A 25,323-nucleotide genomic window follows, 5' to 3' on the forward strand; every position below is an offset into this window, starting at 1 on the left:
TTGTATAGATATATAGGTATATAGATAATGCACAATACAAATATATATTTATATATTTCTAAATTATTAATAAAGTCAATATATAGTCAGAATTATTAATTGAGGAGAAATAACGATATTAATAATAACATAATATTAAACAGTTGGAAAACATAATATTGCAATAATACTAGAAGAGGGAAAGGTGATAGAGTGTCCTGACGCGTCTTGAAAGGTCAAGATAAATAACTATTGGTGAATATTGGTGCAAATGATAGTGGGTATAAAATGGAGATTTGTATTAATAATGATAGTAGCAATATCTTAATGCTAGTTTTCAACAATACTGGACGTAAATTAAATAATCATAATAGAAATAATAATATTTATTAATACTTATATAATAATAATTATATAATAATATTATATTAAAATTAAAATACAATAATATTAGCAATAAAATAGTATTAGTTATAATTAATAGATTACCACGAGAAGTACTATAACTCCCGAGTATTGTCAAGATATAATATAGCGAAAATAGTATACATTATCGATACAAAAAAAAAAAGGTACCAGATAATCAAAGGTTTAAGACTGTTTTCGTCTCATGCAACCTAATTAGTATTTGCTATATACAAGTTGCGCTATTCGTCCGCACAATATACTGTAAAATGATAAACAATGTTGAAAATACTCTAACAATTACCTGCATGTGAATACTATTTACACTTTGTGAATTTGCTGGAAACTTACCTGTATTCGGAGGAAAATATCACAACTTAAATGTACGTTTCGAAACGTGTTGTTCATTGTGTTTATTTCAGCTCTTATATTGTTGTTTTGCCTGTGTGAAAAGAAATGAATAAGTGATGTAATTGAACTGCAATGTGTCCTAGTATGTATATATCCCAATATTCAAATAACATCTCAATAAAGCAGCGATAAGATCTCGAGGATTTTAAACGGTTTTTAGATTTTAAAATCGATTTAGATTTCGAAAGATTGATTTGTTTAACGGCAAAATATGATAGGTTAAGATTTATAAGAACATTATATCGATTGTGCAGTTTAGTCAGAAACCAATTGGTGTTTCTAAAAGAGTATATACCCGTTTCGCGGAGTACAATTCGGTTTGCTACCAGCAGATCTTCCTATTTGCATAACCTGGATTTAAGCTTTCGCGAAATTATGTATAAGTGCCTCCATGATGACTCGGATTGTTACTTTATCGATAAATCGTATCGCGAACAGATTCGTACGCTGTTATACATATGTCGCCTAAGTAATCATATAACCTACCACCATAGAATTGCACGAAACCCCATTATGTTTGTCTGTATATGCACTGCCTTTTTGGCGTTTGTCAATATATTAATTTTACTAAGAAATTAAAAGTAATAAAACTTTTGATACATAAAAAAAGTTGATATATAAAATGAATCATATCGAATTTAAAATAAAAAAGAATGTTAACGATTGAAATCAGAAAATAAATAGAAGAAGGGGATTTTCTGTATACAAAAAACACCGTGAAGAATTGTGTATATGTGTATCGTGTAATCTCACTTTACTATGACAGTGCTCGTCCCATAAAAGAACCAAGGTGCAATAAGCGAAATCTTGTGCGCGGAGGAATGAGTAAAATTGTTATTATATCACAGATTTCCCAAAGCACGTACCGATAGGCGTCTATTATTTAAAAGAAAAGAACAAACAAAAAATTTCTTTTTGCATTCCCCTTTTCTCCGAAATGCCTCAGTCGAAACGCAACGATTGGAAATAAGAACAATTACCTCAAGACACGATATGTTTACCAAAATATGTATCGTTATCTCGGTGTAACGAAAATTTGAGAAATACCTGACACAGGTCTCGTGCAAATGTCAGATATTTCTACGTAATTGTTTACCCTCTAAGTCGGAAAGCAACGTAACTTGCCGTGTATTGCTAAAAGAAAAAAAAAACGTTCTAAAAAGGACCGCGTAATCCCATCTCGCGGTAAGGAAATCTTGTCGACGAGAAGAAATGGTCATCATTCCTGAAACGTTCGATCCGAGTCTTTGGGTATAATTTTTCTTTTTTTTCGCAACTTTGACTTTCGTCTTTTTTTGTAACCTAAATATCATAGTCTACACATATACATATATTGTATATCTACCTATATGTGGTTGATGAAACCTTATGCATCAGTTATCGTGTACTCAATAAGGCAATACTGTGTATGCAAATATGCTTTCTTTCTTTTTATTTTTTTTTTATGTCTATGTTCTGGGATTCACGGGTCAGTACAAATCTCGTGGATAATTATGAGATTCACGTGGATTCTCGCAATTAATCTGATCGTTATCGGCCCTCGACGCCGTCGTGTATCACCGCTTAAGGGGGCCATCTGCAGGTACTTTTCGCGCGACGTTTATTTCAAGATGCGTTTGATGGCCTTCCAGTTGAGTAGCTAAAAAATCGTAGTCAGCCTCCTCTTCGTTCTTCTTTCCTTCGTTTCCTTTTCCTCTTCTTTGTCTTCTCGCTGTCTTTGTAGTCATCATCACAAGCTGGAAGCCCGACTCAGGTGTAACAATGTCGTGGCACGTTGAAGAGGTGCTTCGAGGCTTTTCGAGGCTGATTTTACGCAGCTGTCCGTATTCCGCGAGTCCCGTTGCAACAGGCCACCCTGAAGAGTTACATCACGAAGAACAATTTCGTGTTCTTGCTTCTGCTATTCTTTTTGTTCGAATATCGGATTTCTTTTTCCTCGTCTCTCTTCACGTACCCTACACATCATCTTTTTATATTTATCTATACATATATTTATATATAAACATATATCCTTTTGTTCTATCTCTTATGAATTTATTATCGTTTACTGTTTTGATCAACTTTGTATTTCTTCCCACCCTCCCCTGCCTATCTATCTAACTTCGTAATTTCAAATGTTGTTTCTTTTTTTTTGTCTACCAAGGAACGGAGAAACACACGGTACAAAATTAAACGATTACCGATCACGTTCTCGTTACCTCTTATTATTGTTTCTTTTTCTATTATTTATATTTATATTATTCTATTATTTATTTATACGACGATATTATTGGAGTCTATCTGCGCACCTGGAGCAACATGTTGGCAAAATTGCTGTTGGTAAATTTGAAATGTCGCTTATCATAGAACTTCAACAAAGCTGGGCTGTATGGGTGTTTATCTTTCAGATGTAGGTAATGGACCTCCGGTTCTTGCGTCGTATGCCCACATTCTTCGCATACGTATACCTGAATGAAACGAACAGAAATAAAGGTATTAATTAATATCCATTTAATCTTACAATTCTATATCCAGAAATTGGTGTTATATCGCCGCCTTCTTATGTGCTTCTGGTTATTCTCTTTAATAAAAGCTCAAGCTATATAAATTGCAGAAATTTCAAAACTGTTGATTGTAATTACTTCTAGGAAAACTCTACATCTTTTCTTTTATATACCCGTTACAAAGAAAATAGAATTAATGAAGCAAAAAGAAAGAGAAAATATCAAATGAAGGAAAGGTCTATATTATTGTGCCTATGAATATGAATGTTGTTTTGGGTTACAAAGTCTAGAAATAAAAGTGCTATAAGTAGATTATTATTGCTGTCTCTTGTAACTTTCATCTACAGTTACACACCAAGGTTAATTTTGTTGGTAATATCCTTTGCTGTAAATGTATCAAAGTGCTCCCTATCGCTCTCAAATGTAATTTAACACTGATAGAGTAAGGATCTGGATCAGCATACACTACACCTATATAAGTATAAATAAGTTATAAATAACTCATTTATAAGTATAAATAAGTTATTTAAGTTATTTAATTTATAAATAAGTATAAATAATTTATTTATATTTATAAATACTATAATACTTTATATACTTTATACTTATAAATAAGTTATTTATACTTATACTTACTTCGATATATATTTTTATTACAAATTCAACCACGCGTTTCTCTAATAAATAACGTTAAGAGAAGCTATTGTTTTATAATTATGTCAAGTGATTTACTATTATACAAGACCGTCGTGACTCAGAAAAAGATAGAAAATATTGTTGTATGTTGATTGAATTTTGAACCTTACCTTTGTGCGACGTTCCTTATATGCGTATTGATGTTGAACACCGTGAACCTTAAGGCAGTGACTTTCCAGAGAGCACCTCTGCGTGAAGCTCTTTTCGCAGAGATTACATTTGTACGGACGAACACCGGTGTGTGTCCTGGTGTGCCTCTTCAAATCGAACGTATCATTGAAACCCTTGCCACAGAATGTGCATAAATAACGTTTTACGTCGCTGTGGCATTTCATGTGGCGATTCAACAGTCTTTGCAAGCTGAAATTCTTGGTGCACACGCGGCACGTGAAACGATTCGGATCGTCGTCCTGAAAATCAACGAATTTTCTTCATTTATTAAAAATATTCTTCGTGTCATTCTTCATGTTGCGAAGTACATATCAACCGCATGAAATATGTAACAACGACAAAACTGGAACGGTAATCAGAAACTGGGATCTAGGTGTGTAAAGCACTAAATCTACAGCCCGAGGAATGCAAATCTTAATAAAATATGCGATATATGGTGAAGAAAAACATCAAAGAATGACGTTTACCTTGCCAGGCGGAGGTCGAGCTGCTCTCTCTTCCTCGCGAGTAGCCGCAGCCTGTCTCTGACCCTCGATCGCCAGAGGATTCTTAATTCCGTGGCCGCCGTTTACAAACTCCAATTGGCAGTCACCAGGAAGTCCAAGCTGTAACAAAATTACGATTAGTTTTATCTATTAACCCATCTAATCTATTATTTTGTAACTCAATCGGTAATGGATGAAGCACTCTATTTGATTGGCATTGCATAATTGTGCTATCGCGCAAATTTTGATGCGTTTGAATTGAACGAAGCCAAATATTCTACAAATAAGTATCGTTTGGAAGCTTTTAATAATTTATATGGCAGTGTTTAAGCATTTTGAAACATACAGGCGTAGGTCTGTTCCTTGCTAGTTTTCATAGAATAGCGTCCTGCGTTTATTATAAAATCATATCTTTTCAAGCCACAAAAGTTGTATCGTGACAAAGAATTCAATTAATTGTGAAATTAATGAGATGATACATTTAATGTAAATACATGTGGTCGACTCCAAGAAAGAGAAGAAAGAAGGAAGCAAGGAGGAAGAAAAGAAAGAAGGGAGTAGCAAAAAGGAGAAGAAAGAAAGAAGCAAGAAAGCTGAAATATAAGAAGAGGCAAAGGACAGTAAGGAGAGAAAGGGGAGGAAGAAAAGGCGGGCTTTCAGATCCAGCAACAATGCCATACAGATACTCTTAGCCGTATTCAAGTTCGTAGACGAGAAGTATGCTTTTGCCTGGATCAATTTCGGGTGCTTACCCTTTGCTGCAGTACACCGACCCGTTGCGTCAGTGGTGGTTCTCCGACAGGACCAGTCGGTTGTACGGTATTTACCGACGCAGAGGACACCGCAGCCGCCGGGCTTGGTGCGTGTTCCATCAGAGCACAGGATGGCGATGTGCTGGTCGAGGCGGCGTCCAAAGAACAGCTAGCTGCTCCTGGGCTTGGTAAGCTCCCACCAACGCTACTACCAGAATCTAATTCCAAACCTAACATCAATAGTATTAAATGCTTAACTTTATCCTTAAATACATTACAGTAAAGCTATGGTTTCAGTCAATCTAGGTTCTTTTACTGTAGGATATTTGTACAAGCTGTTTTACGAAGGGAAAGAGGCGATATAAACACTAACCGCTACCGGTAAAACTTAATCCTGGACTCAACAGTCCTTGGTGTTGCTGTTGCTGCGGCGGCGGTTGCTGCTGCTGCTGCGGCGGCGGTTGCTGCTGCTGATGCTGCTGGTGCTGCTGGTGCTGCTGGTGCTGGTGTTGGTGCTGTTGGTGCTGTTGCAACTGCACCTGTATCTGTAACTGTTGCAACTGCGGTTCCGATTGGTGTTGGTGGTTCTGATTAATGTGAAGCGCGAGCTCTGGGCGTTCCTTGGAGATGGGCTGATAACTTGACTCTGCTGTAGCGTAAGTCAGCCCTAATTTCGAACTGAAATGTTGAGGAACTGCTGTGTAGCTGCTCCTGAACAGAGATGGTTGTTTGTTTGTATTATTTTACGACGGTCGACGAACAACTTTCGAGCGCATTTCATTTGATTCCTCGGAATCCTTTTTAATAAAGCGAATTTTACAGCTTTCTCTTACGATTCAATGTCCAGTTCAAAGAGCAGTCTCGATTTCCAATGTAACAGAATACGTGACATTCACAAACGTTAGAGAGGCGTATCGCGTGCGAACATCGAAAGCAGCTCGATTCCGAGTAAAGGATTGTTCACGAGCACTTACCTCGACGTGTCGAAGCCTCTGGTTAAGGCCATGCTGTGCTCTGGGAAAGGATCGACGCTCGGTTCTACGGGAGTGGTCATTTGCCCGCCGTCCTGGCCGATTCCACTTCCAGCCGAAGCTGGCGAGTGCAAAGATTCTTCCAGAAGATCGTTGCTACCATCCTCAGCTGGTAGCCTTGGTAGAAACAGATCGGCAGCGTCGCTCAGACTCTCAAGAAGAGCGGTATGATCCGAGGGTGAGTTGAAGGTCAAGGTAGCAGTGAACTGAAGAGGATCCACAACGGCGCCCGTCACCATGTCTACCATCATTCCTGTGTCGGTCATATCATAGGCGCCATAATGTCCCGATAGCAAATCGTTTGTTTGTATCTTGTATGCGGATAGATCTTCCTCCTCTTTTAATGTCAAACCATAAGATGCGCACACATTCTGTAGAAGAGAATATTGCTTGCCCTCTTGAGCATTATATTGAGAATGCTGCGAGTTCATGTCTTGCTGTCCTGCGTCGCAGTCCATTCCTACCGCCGGTGATGGTGTCAAATAGCCGTTTCCTGAGACAATCATTTTATTCATATATTAGTAATTGACTTATAGTATAGTATAGCATATTTATAGATTAGTAATACATTGCGAATATTTGTGTATTCATAATTTTATGAATACAACTAAAGAAATTATACCTAAGGGAAGATTTATGTCATCTACTAGTTATTATACATAAGGAACGAATATTTCGTTTTGGATATTTTATATATTATACAGTTTTGTATATTATTATACATTATACAAAATATTACTAATTAATCAGTATGTAAATATATAATAAATATAGTAGCACTTATCCAGATATCTTTTGTAGCCATTATTAGCTATCATACCTTGAGTACTGTTGTACTGATTTGCGAAATTTGCCAGATTATTTCCGCCCTTGAGGGACTCATAGAAGGGAGGTAAAGAGCCAGTGGGTGGCGAACTGGGCCCGTAATTTCCGCGGCCGTTTCCACCAGGATTCATTCCACCTCCAGCGCCTCCGCCTACAGCTCCACCGCCTCCACTACCACCTGTGACTGCCCCGCCTCCGCAGTAGCTACCACTTCCGCCTGAATTCGAAGAAGAGGAGCTACCGGAGTTGCTAGACCCGTTGCTAGAACCGGAACTCCCGCTGCCACCGGAAGTTGAAGATCTTCCGTGACCTGCTGCTGCATGAACTACCTGAGGACCAGATAATCTCATGGCTAGAAGAGGCCTGGCAATTGAATTACCAATCGCGCGCGATACTTTTGCACATTCACGACCTCGCTCTTCGTCCTCTTCCTTTCTTTTCGGCACAGCGTAATCGATTGGCTGTTCCTGCAAAAAATAAGTCCTCTGTGTTAGCTGTCATGATAGATTTTCGCAGGTGGTTACGCCAGAATTAATTAGTATATGTATGCGTAAGATAAATAGACAGGAACGTTCTTCCTTCCAGCTTCTATGAATAACAAGCGAGTAATTATTTAAAGATACACACAACCAACACCTTCTACATTGTTTTAGTTATTTTCGGTCGAGTTATGACATTTTTTTTTTTTTGTATTTTTGTGTGAATGTGGGAAGATCGTTATAGATGTACGGACTGCCATAACTTTCCTGGTATCACTGAAAGTTGACTATTTTTGAGATACGAAATGGCTTACGCTATTATACACATAACACCATGAAAATGAAATCGTTAAAATTGAGAAACCTTAAAATAAAGAGTAGAGAGGAGCATATTTGTTAACACAGGCCATAGCAAGATAGTATGGAAAAAATTCAAGCGATTAGAAATTCAGACCCAGGAGTCCCAGTGAAACATGATGAAGATACCTGTTCCGGTTCGTGAACTTGTGGCACCTCAACCTTATCCTCCCTCCTAGACGTTGACTGACCTTGTGAAGGCACCCTCTGAATGACTGACACTCTAGTCGGTGGTTCGACTCTTGGCGTTTTTGGAGGAGTGTCAGGTCTGGGTAGCACCAGCTTCTCCGATTTCGAGAGAAATTGAGTAGCATCGCTAGAGGAGGGAACGATCGGTGGGCTGCTATATTCCTTACGTTCCGCTCTAGTCAGTACGTGTCCTCTGCTCCCGTATGGTACGTCTCCGCCGAGAATACTCGAGATGAATCGACGCGGCGGTGTATCGGTTGGAGTGCTCGATTGCCATTGTGGCGGTGGAGAAGAAGCTGGACTGCTGCTGCGTAACGATTCCGGGGTCGTTGCTCGATCATCGTCTGTTTTCTCGCGATCTGTATCGTTGAATTGAATATTCTTATGTTTACATAATATTCCCGTGCCGAGTGTTTTTGTTGCGACCATGTTATGTTCGGATTATTGGATTATTCTTGGAGTATTTGTATGCATCATCATGATTGGATGAATCAAAAAAGGCAAAAACAATTACAAAGATAGTAGGTTGATATGAAGCTTTAGTTCTAAAAGCCGATTTTTTTTGTTTTAAACATTCTTAACAAATTCATTTGTAGTAGGTCGATCGTCGTTGGGTGAGAAGACTGTTCGATGATTAAAATTCGCAAATTTAGTTCGACTCAGTTGGCGACAAAATTTTAATGCTTGATGCGTCTGGAATAAGTAATGAGCATACGGTTATAATATGGGCTCTCGTCGTAGAGTCAGGATGGTTGAATTTACGAGCAACCTTGAGGGGGTTCGTAGGTACCGTATGCTATACTCTCTTTCCGTGCGTCCTTCACGCACCGCCTCGTAATTCGTCCTCGAGCAGCAACGTTGTTTCGCACACGATTTAACCCAAGCCACCATTAAAATTCATTCGAAAAACCGCTTCTCCCATGAACGGTGACGGGCATTAGATCCTATCAACCGTTTAATACGTTGATGCCAGCGTGCATCACCGATGGGTCACGCGAGTCTGTCCCGCGAGACGGCGTGCGTCGCCAGTGGGTCACACAAGTCTGTTTCGTGAGAAGACGTGCATCACGGTGGATTACACTTGTATTTCACAAAATAGGTAGTACAAAATAGGTTTATGTTATTTTATCTCAACATTATAAACAGACATTCAATAGTAAAAACATAACAATTCAATATTATAAACAATATAATTATTTTTTAAAACATGTTAGACAGAGTGCTAGCTAGCCCTTACAACGATCACAATATGTTGTTACTTTTTTTGTTTTATTCGCGGCATACTCTCTACCTTTTACTCTAGAAATGCGTTTATAACATTGTTTACACCGCCGTCTCGTTTTACTCGCGGACCCTTGGTACGACTGCAGAAAATGTGAATGTTTTTTGGGCAGTACTTTATTTTTACTTGGCATTTCTTCTCTGTGGGGATTCACTGAACTTAAAAGGTGATCAATAATTTTTTCCCCTGAACAATAACGCACCTGTGATTTTTGGAAATAGCTAGCATATGTACTGGCCTTTTATCAGTCCATTTTAAAAATTTAACGTAACCTAACACTATTTTCATCGTGCATCTTCCTCACGCGCGCCGTCGTTCTCCGACGAACATGCATGACTATTCTTTTTCCTGTACGGAATTGAAAAATTTTTTGATTCGCGCTATGTACGTTTCTTATAGAAAAATGTTCACAGAATTGCCTGTGATGGTTAGAATTCGCGTCAGAGCTCTATTTTTTGAGAAAAATCGAGAAGAGTATTCCAAAATTGGGGTCAAAGTTGGTCCTGTCAGCTTTACTCAACATTTATAGATATATGCAAATTGACATTGCCAAACTATTGTATATCAATGTATTAGTTGAAGTCCACGGAATTCATTGAACCCAACAGGAATCGTATAGCTTTTGTAATTTTGCTATAAATTGAGGTCAAAGTTGAAAAATTGCGACCGTGTTGAACAGTCTAGTCTGACACTGTACCGCCCCACGAAGCAGACCGTGCATTCGGGCGCCGCTTCACAGAGAAACCCCTGAATATCGATCACGGCGTCAACGTGTTAAGTTGCCTCATAAAAGATACGAAGAAAGAATGAACTGTACGAAAAATTGTACGAGGAAAGATTGGAAAAATTCAATGGTTGGAGAGAAATGTGCGAAGAGAGAAGCACACTACAACTTATTTGCAATACGTCTTCCGTATCACTTACAAAATTTACATAGCAATTGCTAAGACTACGATCGACGTTGAAAGTCGACTGATTCGAAATTTACTAGCTTACGCTATTTCTATCAACGTCTACGATCTATTTCGCCTTACGGTTATCTTTTCCACATACACTACCTTGTTCAAACTCGCGTTACAGCTACACGCGTTACCCGATCGAACGACGCTCTTGAATATAAAATAACGATAACCTTGCGAGTACAAGTAAAGCGAGTAAACTACGCGATTGCAACGGCGTGCAACTTTCCATCGTTCGACAATGATATTTACGGCGAACAGACGCGAACAGGAGGAGCGCCCTTCAAGGACAGTCTGAGAGACAATTACACGCAGTCTCGGATCGCTTGATCGGTCGGGCCGGGGCTGAGGCATTTGGCCGTAGAGTCGCATTCGTAATTTCTCTCTATTACCGGGATACGCTTGGGTCCGCGTTCTCTTGACTTTGACACCGACTGTGTTTCGCGAATGGAGCACGAGGACATCGTGTCGGCCGACGAAGCCATTCGAGCGGAAACCAGGAAACCAGTCGCGAGGACACGCTACTTTTTGTGAGCACGTGCGCGCCGTCTATATGGGGCCAGCGACGAGGAAAGCCTTTTCCGCTCTGCGTTTTTTTTAACTTTGATCGCGCTTTCGACCATCGATTCGAACACGGAAAAGGTTTCTTCTCACTTACGACTGACAATCGTAGTGATGTGAGTCAGTCTACCGCTATTTTTCAGAAAATGATCTATTCGTGCGTACTTTGCCTTTATTATGATACAAATCTCGTTGTATCTCTTCATATCGCAGAAATGTAACACGGCGGAGAACAAAGTTAGAAGTTAATTAAATACGAAATGAAATGGACGATTTAAAAACTGAAATACCACGACCGAATCGAAATACTCGAAGAGCTATCTACGTATCTCGTAATAGGTGAGGATTTCAGAAAAAAAACTCGGCAAAGGAACTCTTGTTTCGCTAGCAATCTCAATTTTCATTGCTACCTAATTCGTCACTTCTTTAACCACTAAAGAATATCAAGGTAATAAATACCAATAGACTGCTATCGATCAGAACCGATCTTCGATATTTCCATACAGTACATGGCACCTGTCATCGTCATTAGGATTTCGAACGTCCTTCGTTCCAGCGCTACCAGCAGCGATCGCGACAGCTCCGTCCCTGAGGCGAAACGCGTTTCTACGAGCGGAGATTTCATGGTTCTATAGAGACGGTGGGTCAAACGTTTAGAGAATGCTTCTAACGACGCGTCTTTACGCAAGCGGTTGCGTCACACCTCCAAGTCGAAGGTAACAACGGGTCCGCGGTAGAGAGGAACCAAAATGGCGGGTTCTGTTCGCGGTTGAGCAACCTTCAAACAGAATCGGCCCGTGTACGTGAGATCCTCCGACCAAATCCCTCGAACAGGTCCGGGGCCGTGCTATAAATACCTGCGCGAGCTTCGTGACCGGCGTACCGATCTTTTTCTTCCAGTCGCGTCTTCCCTCCTCCAAGGAATTCTCTATCCTTCTCTTTCCCTCCTTCTACTCTTCCGTCTGGACAGAGAAGAAGAAAGGGAGGCCACGAGAGAGCGAGAAGAAGAAACAAGAACCGGTACTTCGAGTCTGCTTCGGCAGGAACGAGCAGCTCCCTGCCGAGAGACTAGCGATGCCCATTCGATTGTCCGCCTTGCGAGTTTTCGAGCAATTTAGCTGTACCGAGGATCCAGTCGCCTCGAGTCCTTATCGAGAGTCGAAGATCGAAGAGAGAGAGAGAGAGAGAGAGAGAGAGAGAGAGAGAGAGAGAGAGTGAATGAGGGGGAGACCCGACCGGTTGGGAGTCTTGAAAGACCGAACGGTCTCTCGGTGAACGAGAAAGATCTGATAGCTGTTCAAGCCTTGACCGTACGCAACACCCTCGTAACGTTCGTTCTATATTAAACTAACGTTCTCTATATGTCTCTCTACCATGTAAGTATGATAAAGTCGGACGAATCTATGCAAGTATCTAATTTTAAACGATCGAAATCTAACGCGAGAGATTATTTCGTCGTGTAGTTTGTGCAAGGTAGCGTTGTGGTACGTGTCAAATAATACATTAGTAAACGGTGTAACAGGTTACAACATTGAAACGAGTACTTTTCGAGTTTTATCACAGACAGAAAAGATCCTTTGGGTTTTATAGATTCTATCATTCCCGTGAGAAATAAATCACATTTATAATCACGAAGATCAAAACCGACCTAATCACCATTGATTCGTCTTTCTTCCCTTTTAATCTCCCAATTATAGGAAACTTCTGGGCTAAATCTCACGAAAGTACTGGATTACGACCAATGTCGCTACTCTCATCAGAGATGGCTGTGTCACGAAGAAAGCGATGCGACAGTCAATCAGGAGCAAGTGCATCGTAGAAAAGTTGAAATCAACGTCAGGAAATTGCGTGACATTGAGTATGCGTCATTGTAAACGGTTTACGATATCGTCGCTTAATCTCCTACTATAAATTCCGATTTCCGTCCCGCTGGTGATTTTGTCGCGTAGTTGACGGGTTTTCCTCGTTACAGAAGCCAGAAGATACAACAGAGATACTATGATAATAATGCTTTAGCTTGAGCCAGCGCACCGCATAGACAGTTCCATTTTAAATGAGGCTCCGCGAACTCGATCGCTATAAAGATATGGTCCAAGGCGAGCAAGAACGTTCGACCGAGCCTCACGGTGCTCAACGTTAAAAAGTAACGGGTTGAAGAGTCTCCGATGACGAACGCAATGACGTCGCGTTTGCTTTTTTCCTCCGGTCGTTTATCTATCGCCTTTTAATGACTCGCATTTTAGTTCTTCGGTTCGCGCTGTCGTAGCGAAAAATACAACGTCTTGAGCCGTCAGTAGTTGCATCGTGTCTTTAAACCGTAGCCTACGTTCGAAATACGACGAAACAGGACTGTATAGTTTTCTCTTAAAAAACGACGCAGGCGTAAAGCTATTTTATCTTTTTCCGATTGAAAGGCTTGGGGCAACGAAGAAATAGCTCCAACGTTTCAATAATATTTATCGTAGACGAACAGAAGTAAATAGAATAAATTGGGATAACAACAAGAAAAATGACTAGGAGATGAAATTATATTCCTGCAGCGATCCCTTCTATCGTCGACGATATCTATATATCACATTATCATTGATTGCAGCATTACGAGGATTGTATAGAAATACTCTACAACATCTATGTATATATAGATCTAAGATCTGAAGAGGAAGAGAACGACTGTTCCTCGTCGAAACCCTATAGGAATTATACGAACACGAAGTTCATGATCAGAGAGAAAAAGAGGCAGATTGGATATTCTGGCGGGAGAAGCTTCTGTCTTGTCAGCCATTGGTCTGGCGGTAGCTTCGTGGCTGGTTGTTGTCTGCTCGATCGAACGCCTCGACTTAGTCGACCTACTTACGCTCCGACCACTCCCTTAAATCCTTTTTTTTTCTTCAGTTTTTCCTTTCCTTTCCTTTTGGCTACCCGCGGTGCTACGAACCTTCACCGCTTACACGCCATCGTTTATTCGCGTTCACGCGGATACACAGACGGCCCAAACAATGCGCCAATTTTGTCTTTCACTGGCTGATCTCTCGCTTCGGTACTTTCCAGCCATTTCAACTAACTGGTGCGTTTGTGTCTCGAAAGCGTACCATTAAAGATTTGTAATCGATTCACAGTGCAAATTTTGCATTACTTCGAGGCTCGTTCGGGACGACTGCTAGATTCGCTTTATCGGTCGCGAATCTGACTATTGCGGTAAACCAGAAGTAATTACATTGGAAGAAACCATTGTCCCACTACGTCGAGCAGATCTATTTTTACATTCGAAACTAGTTAGTAGATCAGTTTCTCTGCACTGCTACAAAATTTGTAGCGTGTTTTGGAATTTTTAGAGAAATTTGGGTTTTTCCGTCCTTTCAAAATGTTGAGCTCCATGCCGAGGATTCGAACTCGCGACGCGTCGTCTTCAGTTCTGAACCTTAACGAACGTAGCTGGCTGCCCCGCCTTTTGGAATTTTGATTGAGAGAAGGAGAGCGTTTGATGAAATTGCTTTACTCCTTCCTTCGGGGAAAATAATTTTCGCGCTTGTGATTTTGATGCTCGCTCCTGAGTGATTTGATCAAAATCAAATTCATTCAGTAAAAGGTAACATGTACATCATGGTTCGGCTATTTTAACTTGTAAATAGCAACGTTTGTAATATGTATTTATAATATATATATATATATGTCATATGTCAAGCTTTGCCGAATCGAAACACAGAGAATTTGATTAAAGGTACCACAAATAACAGTAATTACTCACTTCAGATAACTATAACTAGGACTATCACAATTACATAAATTCAAAAATCCAGTTTATGCTTCTGGGGGATTAAAATGGGGAAAAAAATCAAATGGAAGAATCAGATCCAGACGCGAAGCGCAAACTCGGCAGTAAATTCATGCTCAACACACGTACACGAACAATAAGGCGTGACTACTGCAAAGAATGCGCATCGCCAATAATAATATGATCGACATTGTTCCGTTGCGACACTTGCATCGAATCAGTGTCGGTTGATTATCACGATGATCAAGGGATAAAGCGTGTATCGTTCGTAATCCTTTGCGGACGGGTCAGCTCGACGAGCGAGCGTCGCTGTGGACGAGAGGTACTGGCGTGCGCAGTTGAGAAAATATATACGTTGAACGATTGCGTTATTCATTGTCGAAACTTGTATTATTTTCTTCAAAATTTAGTTCATTACTGTCACTATTTCTGTTGTGTATTCTTGTTGAACGGAGTTCGTTTTCACTGTCTGAAGCATTGTCGTCGTGTTCTGTTCTGTTAGGTTCAAAATAATATTTGTACTATCATTATCGAACATGTGCTTTCTGGATTTTTTAGGCATCGTGCATAAGGTATTATAAAAAATATATGAAATATATAAAAAGCTTGCTGATTCATCTGGTAATGCCATTGAAAGACTGAAGTTCGTCCTGACTCGACCGTCGTCCTACATCGCGAGTTTACGTTAAAGGGAAGATAAGATTTCTAAAGATCTATAGTTTTTTTTCACCAAAAAGTTATTACTGTTTAGTTTACTATACCCATGCGTAAATACGCATAAGATTATCGCTCAGAAAAATAGAAGTACGCCAGACACCTCAAAATAAGTACTCGGAACTGTGAACAGATACGAGCGGCTATATGCTGACACTCGTCCGCAAGGGATTAATTATTATTATAATTAATTATTATTATAATTATAAAATGCAATAATTCGTGTACCGTTCTTATTCGTAATAATTGCAGAGCCCATAAAAATGTACACAGGGATTTGTGTTAATTATGGAAGCTCTGCATATTTTATGAATCACGAGTCGTATCATTAAGAAGACCCTATTTTGAAAGTCTTTCTGGCGCATCGTTTAAAGTTAAACGATGTTACGCATTAAAATCGTATTAACTGGCTTTGGAAAGTATTTGTACCTGAAATATATAGGAAAAATGTGTAAAACCTTCTAATATTCGTAATCTGGTGGCCGGCGAACGAAACTGGACTCCCAATTAGTTAAAGTGGACCTGCAAAAAAAAAAAGCGGCGACTTGAAGATGGAGCTCCTTGTTTAAGAATTCTTCTCGAGAAATGCCTGCGTTGTCTGACAATTGTTCAAAGAACGAGTCGGTGATAGATCAGCTAAATAAATAAGAGTGGATAGATAAGCAAATTTTATATGCAGTATATCCGACGCTTGGAGAGTCTGGAAAAAAATGTTGATTATTTATTAACGTCTTATATATGTATATATGGTGGAGTTGTGGAAATGTCAGCCAAGTCACGTTGATGACAGCTTCAAGATTGCGAGCAGCGTCTAGAATTTCCAGAAACTCATACAATTCAAATAAGCCCAATATACTATGTATAAGTCATGGTATTTTATTGTCACGCTTGTTCCCTCCATCGTATAATTTTACAAGTCTGGATCTCAATTAATCTACATGTGTTCCTAATAACTGTTAGGAAGATCGATAACTTACTGTAATTCTTATGGTATATATATATATGTATATAATACTCGAAACTCGAATTATATGGGAGAAAATTTTATGAAATAATTATCAGTTTTCCAAAGTTGAACGTTTCGAAGTTTCAAAAAGAAGGATGCCATTACGAAATCTCTTTGAAACGAACTGCATCGTTATATTTACAAACGTTGAACTACGAAAAGGAAAATACTACTGAATAACGTTAAAGTTTCAGAGTTGAACATTTTGAAAACAAAATCAATGATCGTGCCCCTTATTTTTCAACGAACGGAGCGCCTTATCGAACGCGCGTCTATTTCGATATTATGTGCTTAATCCCCAGCAAAGAATCGGTTCCGTTGGCTTAAACTTCGCGAGGTAACTGACAAGACGTGAAAAGAAGAGTCGAAGAAGGAGAGTCGGTGTGGACAGAGGAGGCTAGCTGCACCGTATCTGCGTAGCATTTGCGTAGCGGTACTGTGCGTGGGTCGAAGCATCGCGAACAGCAAGGTGACACTGTACACGCAGCTACACGGTTGCCTTACGTAATGGAACCGTGCACGCTGTCCCTCCTCCTGTTGTCCGTTAATTCTTCTCCGACCGTGGCCTCCCTCCTTCTAACGCGACTCTTCTCTCGCGAACAACGTCTTTCTAGAGGCGCACAACGGAAGATCAAGGCAGACTATCTTCCGCGGTCGTTCTCGTCGCTCGGTGAAAAGTTGCGACGAGAAATGCAACTACTACTGGACGCACAGGCAATTCTTTCGACAGAGCACCGAGGTCTCGCTACGCGTTGCGCTGTCAATGAGACCGGTGAAGTTGAAATAAATTTGATGAAAAATTTTTATCGTTCGCGCGGCATATTTGACGTGGCATAGCAATCTTACCGTAACAGTCATACGTCACGTGCGAACTGACAAAATGATAAGTACGAAATATAAACATCAAATAAAAGTTCGACCTAGAGTCGTACAAAGCGCTAACGCCTGACGAAGGTTACAACGAATGTAGTGTTTGTATAGACACCAGAAACTTCATAGTTCCCTTGTTGTCCAGTTAAGTTATGCTTGGAATTCTACTACAGTAATTTAAGTAATAAAATAATGAGAGTAAAACTTCGTTTATAAGAACGTGTAAGACGAGCAGTTTATATCGATGGAGTTTATAACGTAGGGTCTAACCTAGTCTCTACAATATCTACAATTTTTCGTGCACGCTGCTAGAAACTTATGTTGGGGTAAGTGGATTCAAGAGCGAACGCGTTTACTCGGTTATACTAAAAACTCATTCAAGTAAGTGATGTTCGCATAACGAAATTTTACTATATTGAAACGAAATCTTGGCTAATGCACGGTTAAACGAACTCCTGACCATTGAATTGTTGTTTGAACGTAAACTCTTATCATCCTCAAGGAGGGAAATTGGTGAATCTCTATTATCTATATACGCTGTTTATTCCAACGGGTTCAGATAGGTAAAAAGTTCTACTCAATGTTATAGGCTTGAACAGTGGAATTTTTAGCACAATATTATGAACGACAATGCACTCTGTGTGCATTGAAAAAATGAAAAGATTCGATACCGCAAATCACAATTACAGATACAAACAGCCTAAAGTGTTTCTCCTATCTACCATGTTTCTTTTCTCTTTTTTCTTTTTCTTTTTGAGTCATTTTCCATTGATTAGAGCGTGATGAGCGTGGCGAACACAGAACGATGGAGAACGAGTAGAACGTGTTTTCGAGACCTACGCTGAGCCTTGACATTCGTTGCACATACGGAAACGTAATCGGCGCGTTCCACCTCTCGTTGCATTCTGCAGGAAATGCGCAGGAAAAACCGGTACGATACTGGCACACGATTAAACGAACGCGGACGGTAGTTCCAACACCAACGCGGAAAATTTTCCCCCCTTTTTCCTTGCCGTCACTATTCAGCGATGATTATGGCAAAATCGTGGCCAACGAAGCCATGCTGCGACCGCGTTTTTCGTATCGGATCTAATATTTCTGCATAAAGTATTCGGCGAACACATTGACGGTTCAAAATATTCTTTTATAGATTTTTTTTATAATTTCGAAACTTATTCTTGGTTGAAACATCTTTTTTGGAGGATCTGGATAATCGATTATTCGAATATCTTGCGAGGAAATTGCAAAAGATTCGAAAAGAAAAAGATTTAAAAGATCTGAAATCGCTCTAAATCTATTCAAGAGATGCATATAACACGGCGATTAAGCGATAAATCTCGTGATCAGATTCACTTAGATTTCTAATTTAGATTAACCGTAATTGAAGTTGCAACGATGATTAATGATATCTGCTTTAGCTTTTCCTTTGCGAATGGCTACTTAAAAGTTTGTAGAGCGGCAGAAAAACTTCGAAAACCATGGATATTAGCTGTTGCATTTTCATTCATGTCGTTTCATGTTTATCAGCTCGAATATTAGCTAGAATTATGATCTTTGAATAAGACCTTACGAGCTGGTGTGCTCACGATGTCGGCAGATCGCGACCAAGTCGCCGCGCCGCGGCTTCCCAATTACAGTGTTCGCCGAGCGTAATAACACGCGTCGCGAATGCAAGCCGATTCCTCTGACTCGTGGAGCTTTTTTCAATTGTGGATGGAAATGAACGGAGAAAAAAGAGAGATTCACGCTTCAGCCGAAACTCTCACCATTTTTTTCACCGATACACCTGCTTGTTTTTTGCGGTTTCTCATCGTTTTGTATCTTGCTTCAAAGCAAGTGTTATATTAGTAGCGAACAATCGTTCCGATTCAAATTAACTGAATCTTTGATTCGTAACAGTTTTAGTCTTTTAAAGACATCGAACAGCCATGCAAAATAAGAAAAGAGAAGAAGAAAAAGAAAAGGGGGATGAAGAAGATATTCGTTTAATACGAAAAGAAAAAAAGTAGAAGCAGCATTGCGCGTAGGTCGAAAACAAACGAAAGTGTTGGAGAAACTGGCTGGTTACAGGTGCAACGGTGCATCTGCCTTGAGAAAAAAATAAACCTCCAAGGAAGTTAAACATTATCTAAATGGTTGGAGAATGATCGCGAACTCGAAGAGAAAATCAGAGGAGGTGGTAGCGCGCGTTCTTGCAAGGACTCGGTGGCGGTCGCAACAGATTTATCGAGCTGAGCGTTTTCTGCACTTGGCCCCTTTGCTTCGAAAGAATTTCGGTCACGGCCCTCTTGCGCCATTAGCCTCCGCGGCACGGTAGTCGTTAATACGGCTGTTTCTGTGCGGCGATCGTAGCTAAGTGTGCGTGCAACGTCTGTGAACAGGTGAGTCGCGCCTGTGTGCAGCAACCAGACGACGTAGCCAAGTTCTGTCTTCTACCTGCTTACACTGCTTTCGACCACGAGCTGAACCTGTTTTCCGCGCGACCACAGGTCCACGCTGTGTCGTTTCAAAGCCAACCGATGTTCCTTATCGCGACACTTACCTTCGTCGTTAAATCATCCCTTCTTAAAATATCATTTAGCTGTCCTTCGGTGATTTCTGTTAGTCATTCAGCTACCCGGTTTCAATTAATTAAAATATACGTACGCGATAACGCTTCAGTTCTTTACGAGGTATTTTAGGTTTTTCATCGAAATAAACGAACGAAATGAACGCGTACATTGTATAAGTGGTAGTATTTCGAGTAATTAGAAGAGGCGAAGAGCTGATAGGTTTTTCACCTGGTTGTCATTGCCATTGCTAGAGGAAACCCGTACCTTTAATACCCATATACCAGTACACGCACACGCGCGTGCCTCGAAATGCACGCACGATGAACACCGCGAGCAGTGCATTGTAATTCGTCACAATGACTGCACATCCTGGTGTACTAGTCTTTGGCACAGGTGCGCGATTACCCTACGTGTCAACGACAGCCGAACGCCGCCTCTGACTGGTGCGTTCGTCTAGTCGCACACCATTCTGCATACGCTAGCTTTGGAAAGCGACACGATTTTAAATGGTATATTTCGTGAATCTCGTTCAGCTTGGTGAAACAAAATTCATACGTTTCGTCGAAATTGTTCTCTGTTTCCCGACCTTCGGATAGTTGGTTAAATCATACCGATATATCTTTCGATTTACAATTCTACTTTAAGGGCAATGTTTTGTTATGCTCGTCGCCAGCATTCGTATTCATCGCGTCGAATTTAACACATTCCACGCACACGGTGATAGTACGGCAACTTGTGACGCGGTTTGCGGCTAACATCTAAATAGGATGCGAGTTCTAAACTGAATAAAACAATCGGTAGTTGTACCTATCTAACGTATTGACTCGATACTTTTCGAACTAACACGAAACAAACTAAATTAACCTAATATCGTAGAACTCTGTTTATACGTATATACGTTGAATATTTCAAGGAAATAGTAACCGATCTGGTACTCGTGTCGTTTGATTTTACTGCTTGAATCTATTTACCTGAATCTAAACAACTCCTATTATATGAGTAAAACGTCATAACGAGTAAGAAGAATGAATGAAATCCAATGATATAAACTATTTGTCTTACAATCAATTCATATAAAGCAACATTCATTGTAGTTTTGAGAAAAGAGCAAGAGATTTTCTTCACCGAATATATCCAAATCGTTGCTAAGAAATGAAGAAATCATCGAACTCGGATTAATTTTAAATATGCAACTGCTCATTCATAAGTTGTATTCTTCGCGAGCACTATTTCGCTTATAGCCCATTTCCCAACCGACGATAAATCTTAGCGCAAGCAGCAAAACGTTCGATAAGAATTCTGATTCAAGGAATGTGAGAGTTTGATTTTTCCCGGTCGCTTTTCTATTTACGACTTCGAACCGGCCACGTCCTTCTATCACTCCCTCCCCATCGACCCGGCACGAGATTCTAACACCGGTACGCGGAGCTCGCCTTGGCCGTCGTGGAATTACAGACATTGACGATCGACTCGTGAGCGTTCCCGTGCTCCGACGTTGCGCAATTCGTGCGAGAACCGTGCGAAACTTGAAAATTCTTATTGTAACGCGTTGCGTAATATCGTGTAACGCCTGCGTGACCAAATTGAACCGTAATAAGTGAAACGTGCGTAAAAAAGAGCCACGTTCTCAATGAATGCTTCCTTCGTGCTTGAACCTGCTCCTTTTTTTGCAGTCAATTACGCAAATTTCATTCGATATCTTTCGTCTATTCGCGTGTAACAGCTCAAAAGAAACAGAAACCAACGTCGTTTTAAATTATATTTGATAAAATTATTTGAAATTTTATTTGGATCATTTCCTTTGATATTACTTATACTTGGACGTGAAAGCAATATCAGATTTTATATTTGAAGGACACGAATTAAAAGAATTTTGTATATCGATATAGAATGAATATTATTCGATCAATGAGATAACTATGATATGTCAGCGTACGCATGTTAAGTATACGGTTAAATTATGCTACGACGAAGCGCGTGAAAAGTATAGTGACGTCCCGCGTATGCGGGCATCGAAGTCTCCGGCTCGAACGTGGAAGTGGCTCGTCGAGCATAGAAATCTCTGCGCGATGCGTAAATATGAAGATACGCCTAGAAAAACTCTGCACGCGTTTTGCATACACATCGAGTGCTTTCATCGTCACGTCAACGCGTCAGACTATTCCAGCACAGATTGTCGTTCTGATAAATCATTGAATCTCATCTAACGGGTAGACGCAATAAATCTATTAAGTACGACGACTTTAGCCGTATTAATATTCAATGGTCTCTTTATCTTTAGCTGTTAACGGTACATTGAGGCCAGCTCGAAGGTGTAACGATTGCTCCGCATTATCAAGGATAAATCTTTGAGTCAACGTTTTACGATTCATATGCAGTGCATTAAAATGAATTTTTTACGGCACAATTGAATTAAAGTTGAAAGAGAAAATCGATGTGTCGTTATCGAACTCTTACCGAGCGGCGCCGAATTAAGTCAAATTTCAGATTAACTGAATGCGCGTCCGCGTCTCTACACCGGTCGATGTTATCTCGTCGATTTTTCGCGTTATTTCGCGAAATTAATGTCGTCAAATGTATACGGTAAACAAATTTACAATTATACGAAGGACAGCACTCATTGTTAATAAACGTCGAATAATTTCGTCTGATTTATCGCGTAATAATCGAGAAACGCAAGTAAACGTTTCTGTTGACAGCGAGTTCCTAGGATCTTACGATCCCTTTCGGTTATCGAGGTATAGTTGCGCTTATTTTGTTCCTTTGAGGATGGCAAACTTACTCGTTCTGGGTTTCGTACGTTTAATTGATATACGAGCTGCTTAATGAGTAACGTCGTCGGAAAGTAAATTTGCACCTGCGGCGCGTGATAATCGATACGAGGCCATCGACATCCAGCTCTCGAAACGACCGACCGTGTCCGTGATGAGAGAGAAAAAAGAAGGAGTGACGAAAAAGAAGAACCGGTTCGAGTCATTTTTCTAAACCAGTTTAGGACCAACTTCGTCGGTCTGTCTACTCACTATACCGTTGTAAAAGAACCGCGTCAGGCTATCATCTCGCGCTATGCTACCGAATAGGCGCCTCAGGCTAAAAAGCCAATTAACCTGTCTTCCAATCAATTACATAACTGGAAATCAATATCGATATCGTACTTGAAATATTTAAAACACGAAATTCTATATATATAGCACGTAAAAGTTACGAATGTGACACGTGTACATTATTGGTTTGTTTTGCTTGAAATAATACTCGAGCGATTTAATAACACTTTTAGTATATGTGCAGTTTCGCCGTGAAAATTTATTTTTTTGTTTAATTTAAAGTTCGTTGAAATGATATTGCGTACAATGCGCGATAAATGTACATGTCGTTTACGTATTACACCGTTCTTCGGTAATAACCGTTACAAAGAGTAAGTTGTTGTTTGACAAGCGTTAAAACAGAGATAAGATCGCTACGAAATCCATAATAATTAATTGGATCTTAGCTTCAGTTTCTTTTTTAAACTGATGGATTATTTTTTATGATTACTATTGGTTTGATTATAAGATATACAGCAATCATATGTTACTGAAAGAAAATTACATTTCGTACATAAATCTAATCAAGCTGAATAACTTTTAGATAAGGAAAGACAAACTGATAATTGATATGAACTTGTAAACAGTTAAAAAAGGTGTTAGTTTTCGAACGTTGATGCAGATGACTAACGATGAAACAATAACGCGTTATATGAAATGCGAGATAATGATAGCGTTGCAAATCAAATTTGCAAACGTACTCCTAAATTGCAACGGCACCTGTGCGTCCGACTCATTTGCACCTGCGGGGTTGCCCTAAAATATTCTCGGGCACGCACTTCTTTTTTTCCACGAGAGAGCCGAGTGTAAAAAAGTAGTCTAACCAAGTCGAAGAAAACCGAGAATTTTAATGAACTACCGAAACCGGCTTCGCAATCTTCTCGGCGGATCGACATTCATCACGACAGGGAGAAATTGTTATAATTTCTCGCGAGGTCATCGTCCAAATTTGCATCGCGATCTCTGTCAAAAAGACATCGATACTTTATGAAATGTCGCAGCTGTGATGTATTAAAAAGATATATTCATGATAAAAATATTTTGGCACTCGTTTCTATTTTCAAAATTTGTATCTTTCATTATTAACTCGACAAATTTTGTACATAAAATTTGCTAAAACGATTTTAATTTAGTTTTCCAGCTGAAACGAAAGCTGTACATTTCTGGGCATCAAGAGGAGCTAATTAAAATAAGGGAAGTTTACTTACACTGATGCTTATTCACAATGAGACTGAGAGGTTCGGCACCATTTGTCGATGAATTCTTTCCGGCGTGGTGTGCCTCTAATAGTCTCAATTGTTGTTGATGCAATCGATTCTTGATTAGGAAAATTTTCGGCATTCTGCTGAACCTTAGCGCATGTTAACGTGACACTTCACCCTAAGGCTTCAGGCCACCATTCCCATGGTCGGCCGCAGTTGCGTTCTTCAGAGACATCAACCACACTAGTAATCACTTCTGGTATCTCTCGAAGTGTCTTCTCGTCTCTTAGGACGTAATTCTAGTGACGATCGGTAATCACTGATTCTGTTGAAAAGAACCGCAATATACGGCGAAGTGTTACACTTGGTTACAAAACGAAATTTCAAGTTTGCAGTGGTGTCAATGGTTCTAGTTGCGAGCTAGACGTACTTACACTTCTGATTAAAATCCACCTTGAGAAAAAGAAATATCTTGAATATTAACCAGCGAATTTTCGGATCACTTCGGTTCCCGCGATAGTCACTATTAACAACGATACACGCCAATCGCGAAGTCCAGAGATAGATTAGCCTCTCTGTTCTCGGTTAGTTCAAGGTAAAACTTCGTCTTTCTTTGTCGCGGATTTACAGTTATCTTCGACACGGAGCACAGATTGAGCGAGCACACATTAACGGTCGAACTCTAGCGATCAACTGAAACTTCGTTGCCTCTTCGCTCGGTCGGGGCCTTGTCCCCACCACCGACTGGTTCTATCCCCACTTTGCTACTCTACCAACAGGCCCCGCTTTCCCCACTCCAGCGTGGCTGGCGTGCTTTACAGTCCATCCGGATTATTTGGTCGCTTTAGCAGTGTGCGGGGTCCGCTGTGGCGCGCAGTGTCCTGTTGGAGATGGAAACCGCTCGTGGGACTGCGCATGCGCGTAACGGAGCATCGTACGTGTGCTGAAGCGTACGAGGTCCCTCTCCCCTGCCACTCCTCTCGCAGCGGTTCCCTCCCTCGTCTCGCGTTCGCGTCTCTTTTTAACAGAGACGCGTTTTATAGTTTTATCCTGACCGTG

General features: G+C 40.2%; 1 protein-coding gene across 5 annotated transcripts; it reads right to left on the minus strand.

The window, feature by feature from the left end:
• Nucleotides 1–350: 350 nt before the first annotated feature.
• LOC138184846 (transcriptional regulator ovo) lies at nt 351–24,969 on the minus strand. 5 transcript variants are annotated; one of them, XM_069123190.1, is made up of 11 exons: nt 24,699–24,969; nt 24,271–24,589; nt 8,204–8,622; nt 7,234–7,705; nt 6,357–6,906; nt 5,756–6,060; nt 5,383–5,612; nt 4,613–4,750; nt 4,085–4,384; nt 3,084–3,242; nt 351–2,650 (listed from the first exon to the last, which is right to left on the minus strand). In XM_069123190.1, the coding sequence occupies exons 2-11, from the start codon at nt 24,401–24,403 to the stop codon at nt 2,525–2,527; spliced, it is 2,832 nt and encodes a 943-aa protein (XP_068979291.1). In that variant the 5' UTR covers nt 24,404–24,589; nt 24,699–24,969; the 3' UTR covers nt 351–2,524. The 5 variants fall into 5 exon arrangements, with proteins under 5 accessions (XP_068979291.1, XP_068979290.1, XP_068979287.1 ...); XM_069123189.1 differs by having other exon boundaries at nt 5,404–5,612; nt 5,756–6,093; XM_069123186.1 differs by having other exon boundaries at nt 5,756–6,093.
• Nucleotides 24,970–25,323: the final 354 nt, after the last annotated feature.

The sequence above is a fragment of the Bombus flavifrons genome, chromosome 11, assembly GCF_040668555.2.
Source record: "Bombus flavifrons isolate JBK064 chromosome 11, iyBomFlav1_principal, whole genome shotgun sequence".
Taxonomy (NCBI): Eukaryota; Metazoa; Arthropoda; class Insecta; order Hymenoptera; family Apidae; genus Bombus; species Bombus flavifrons.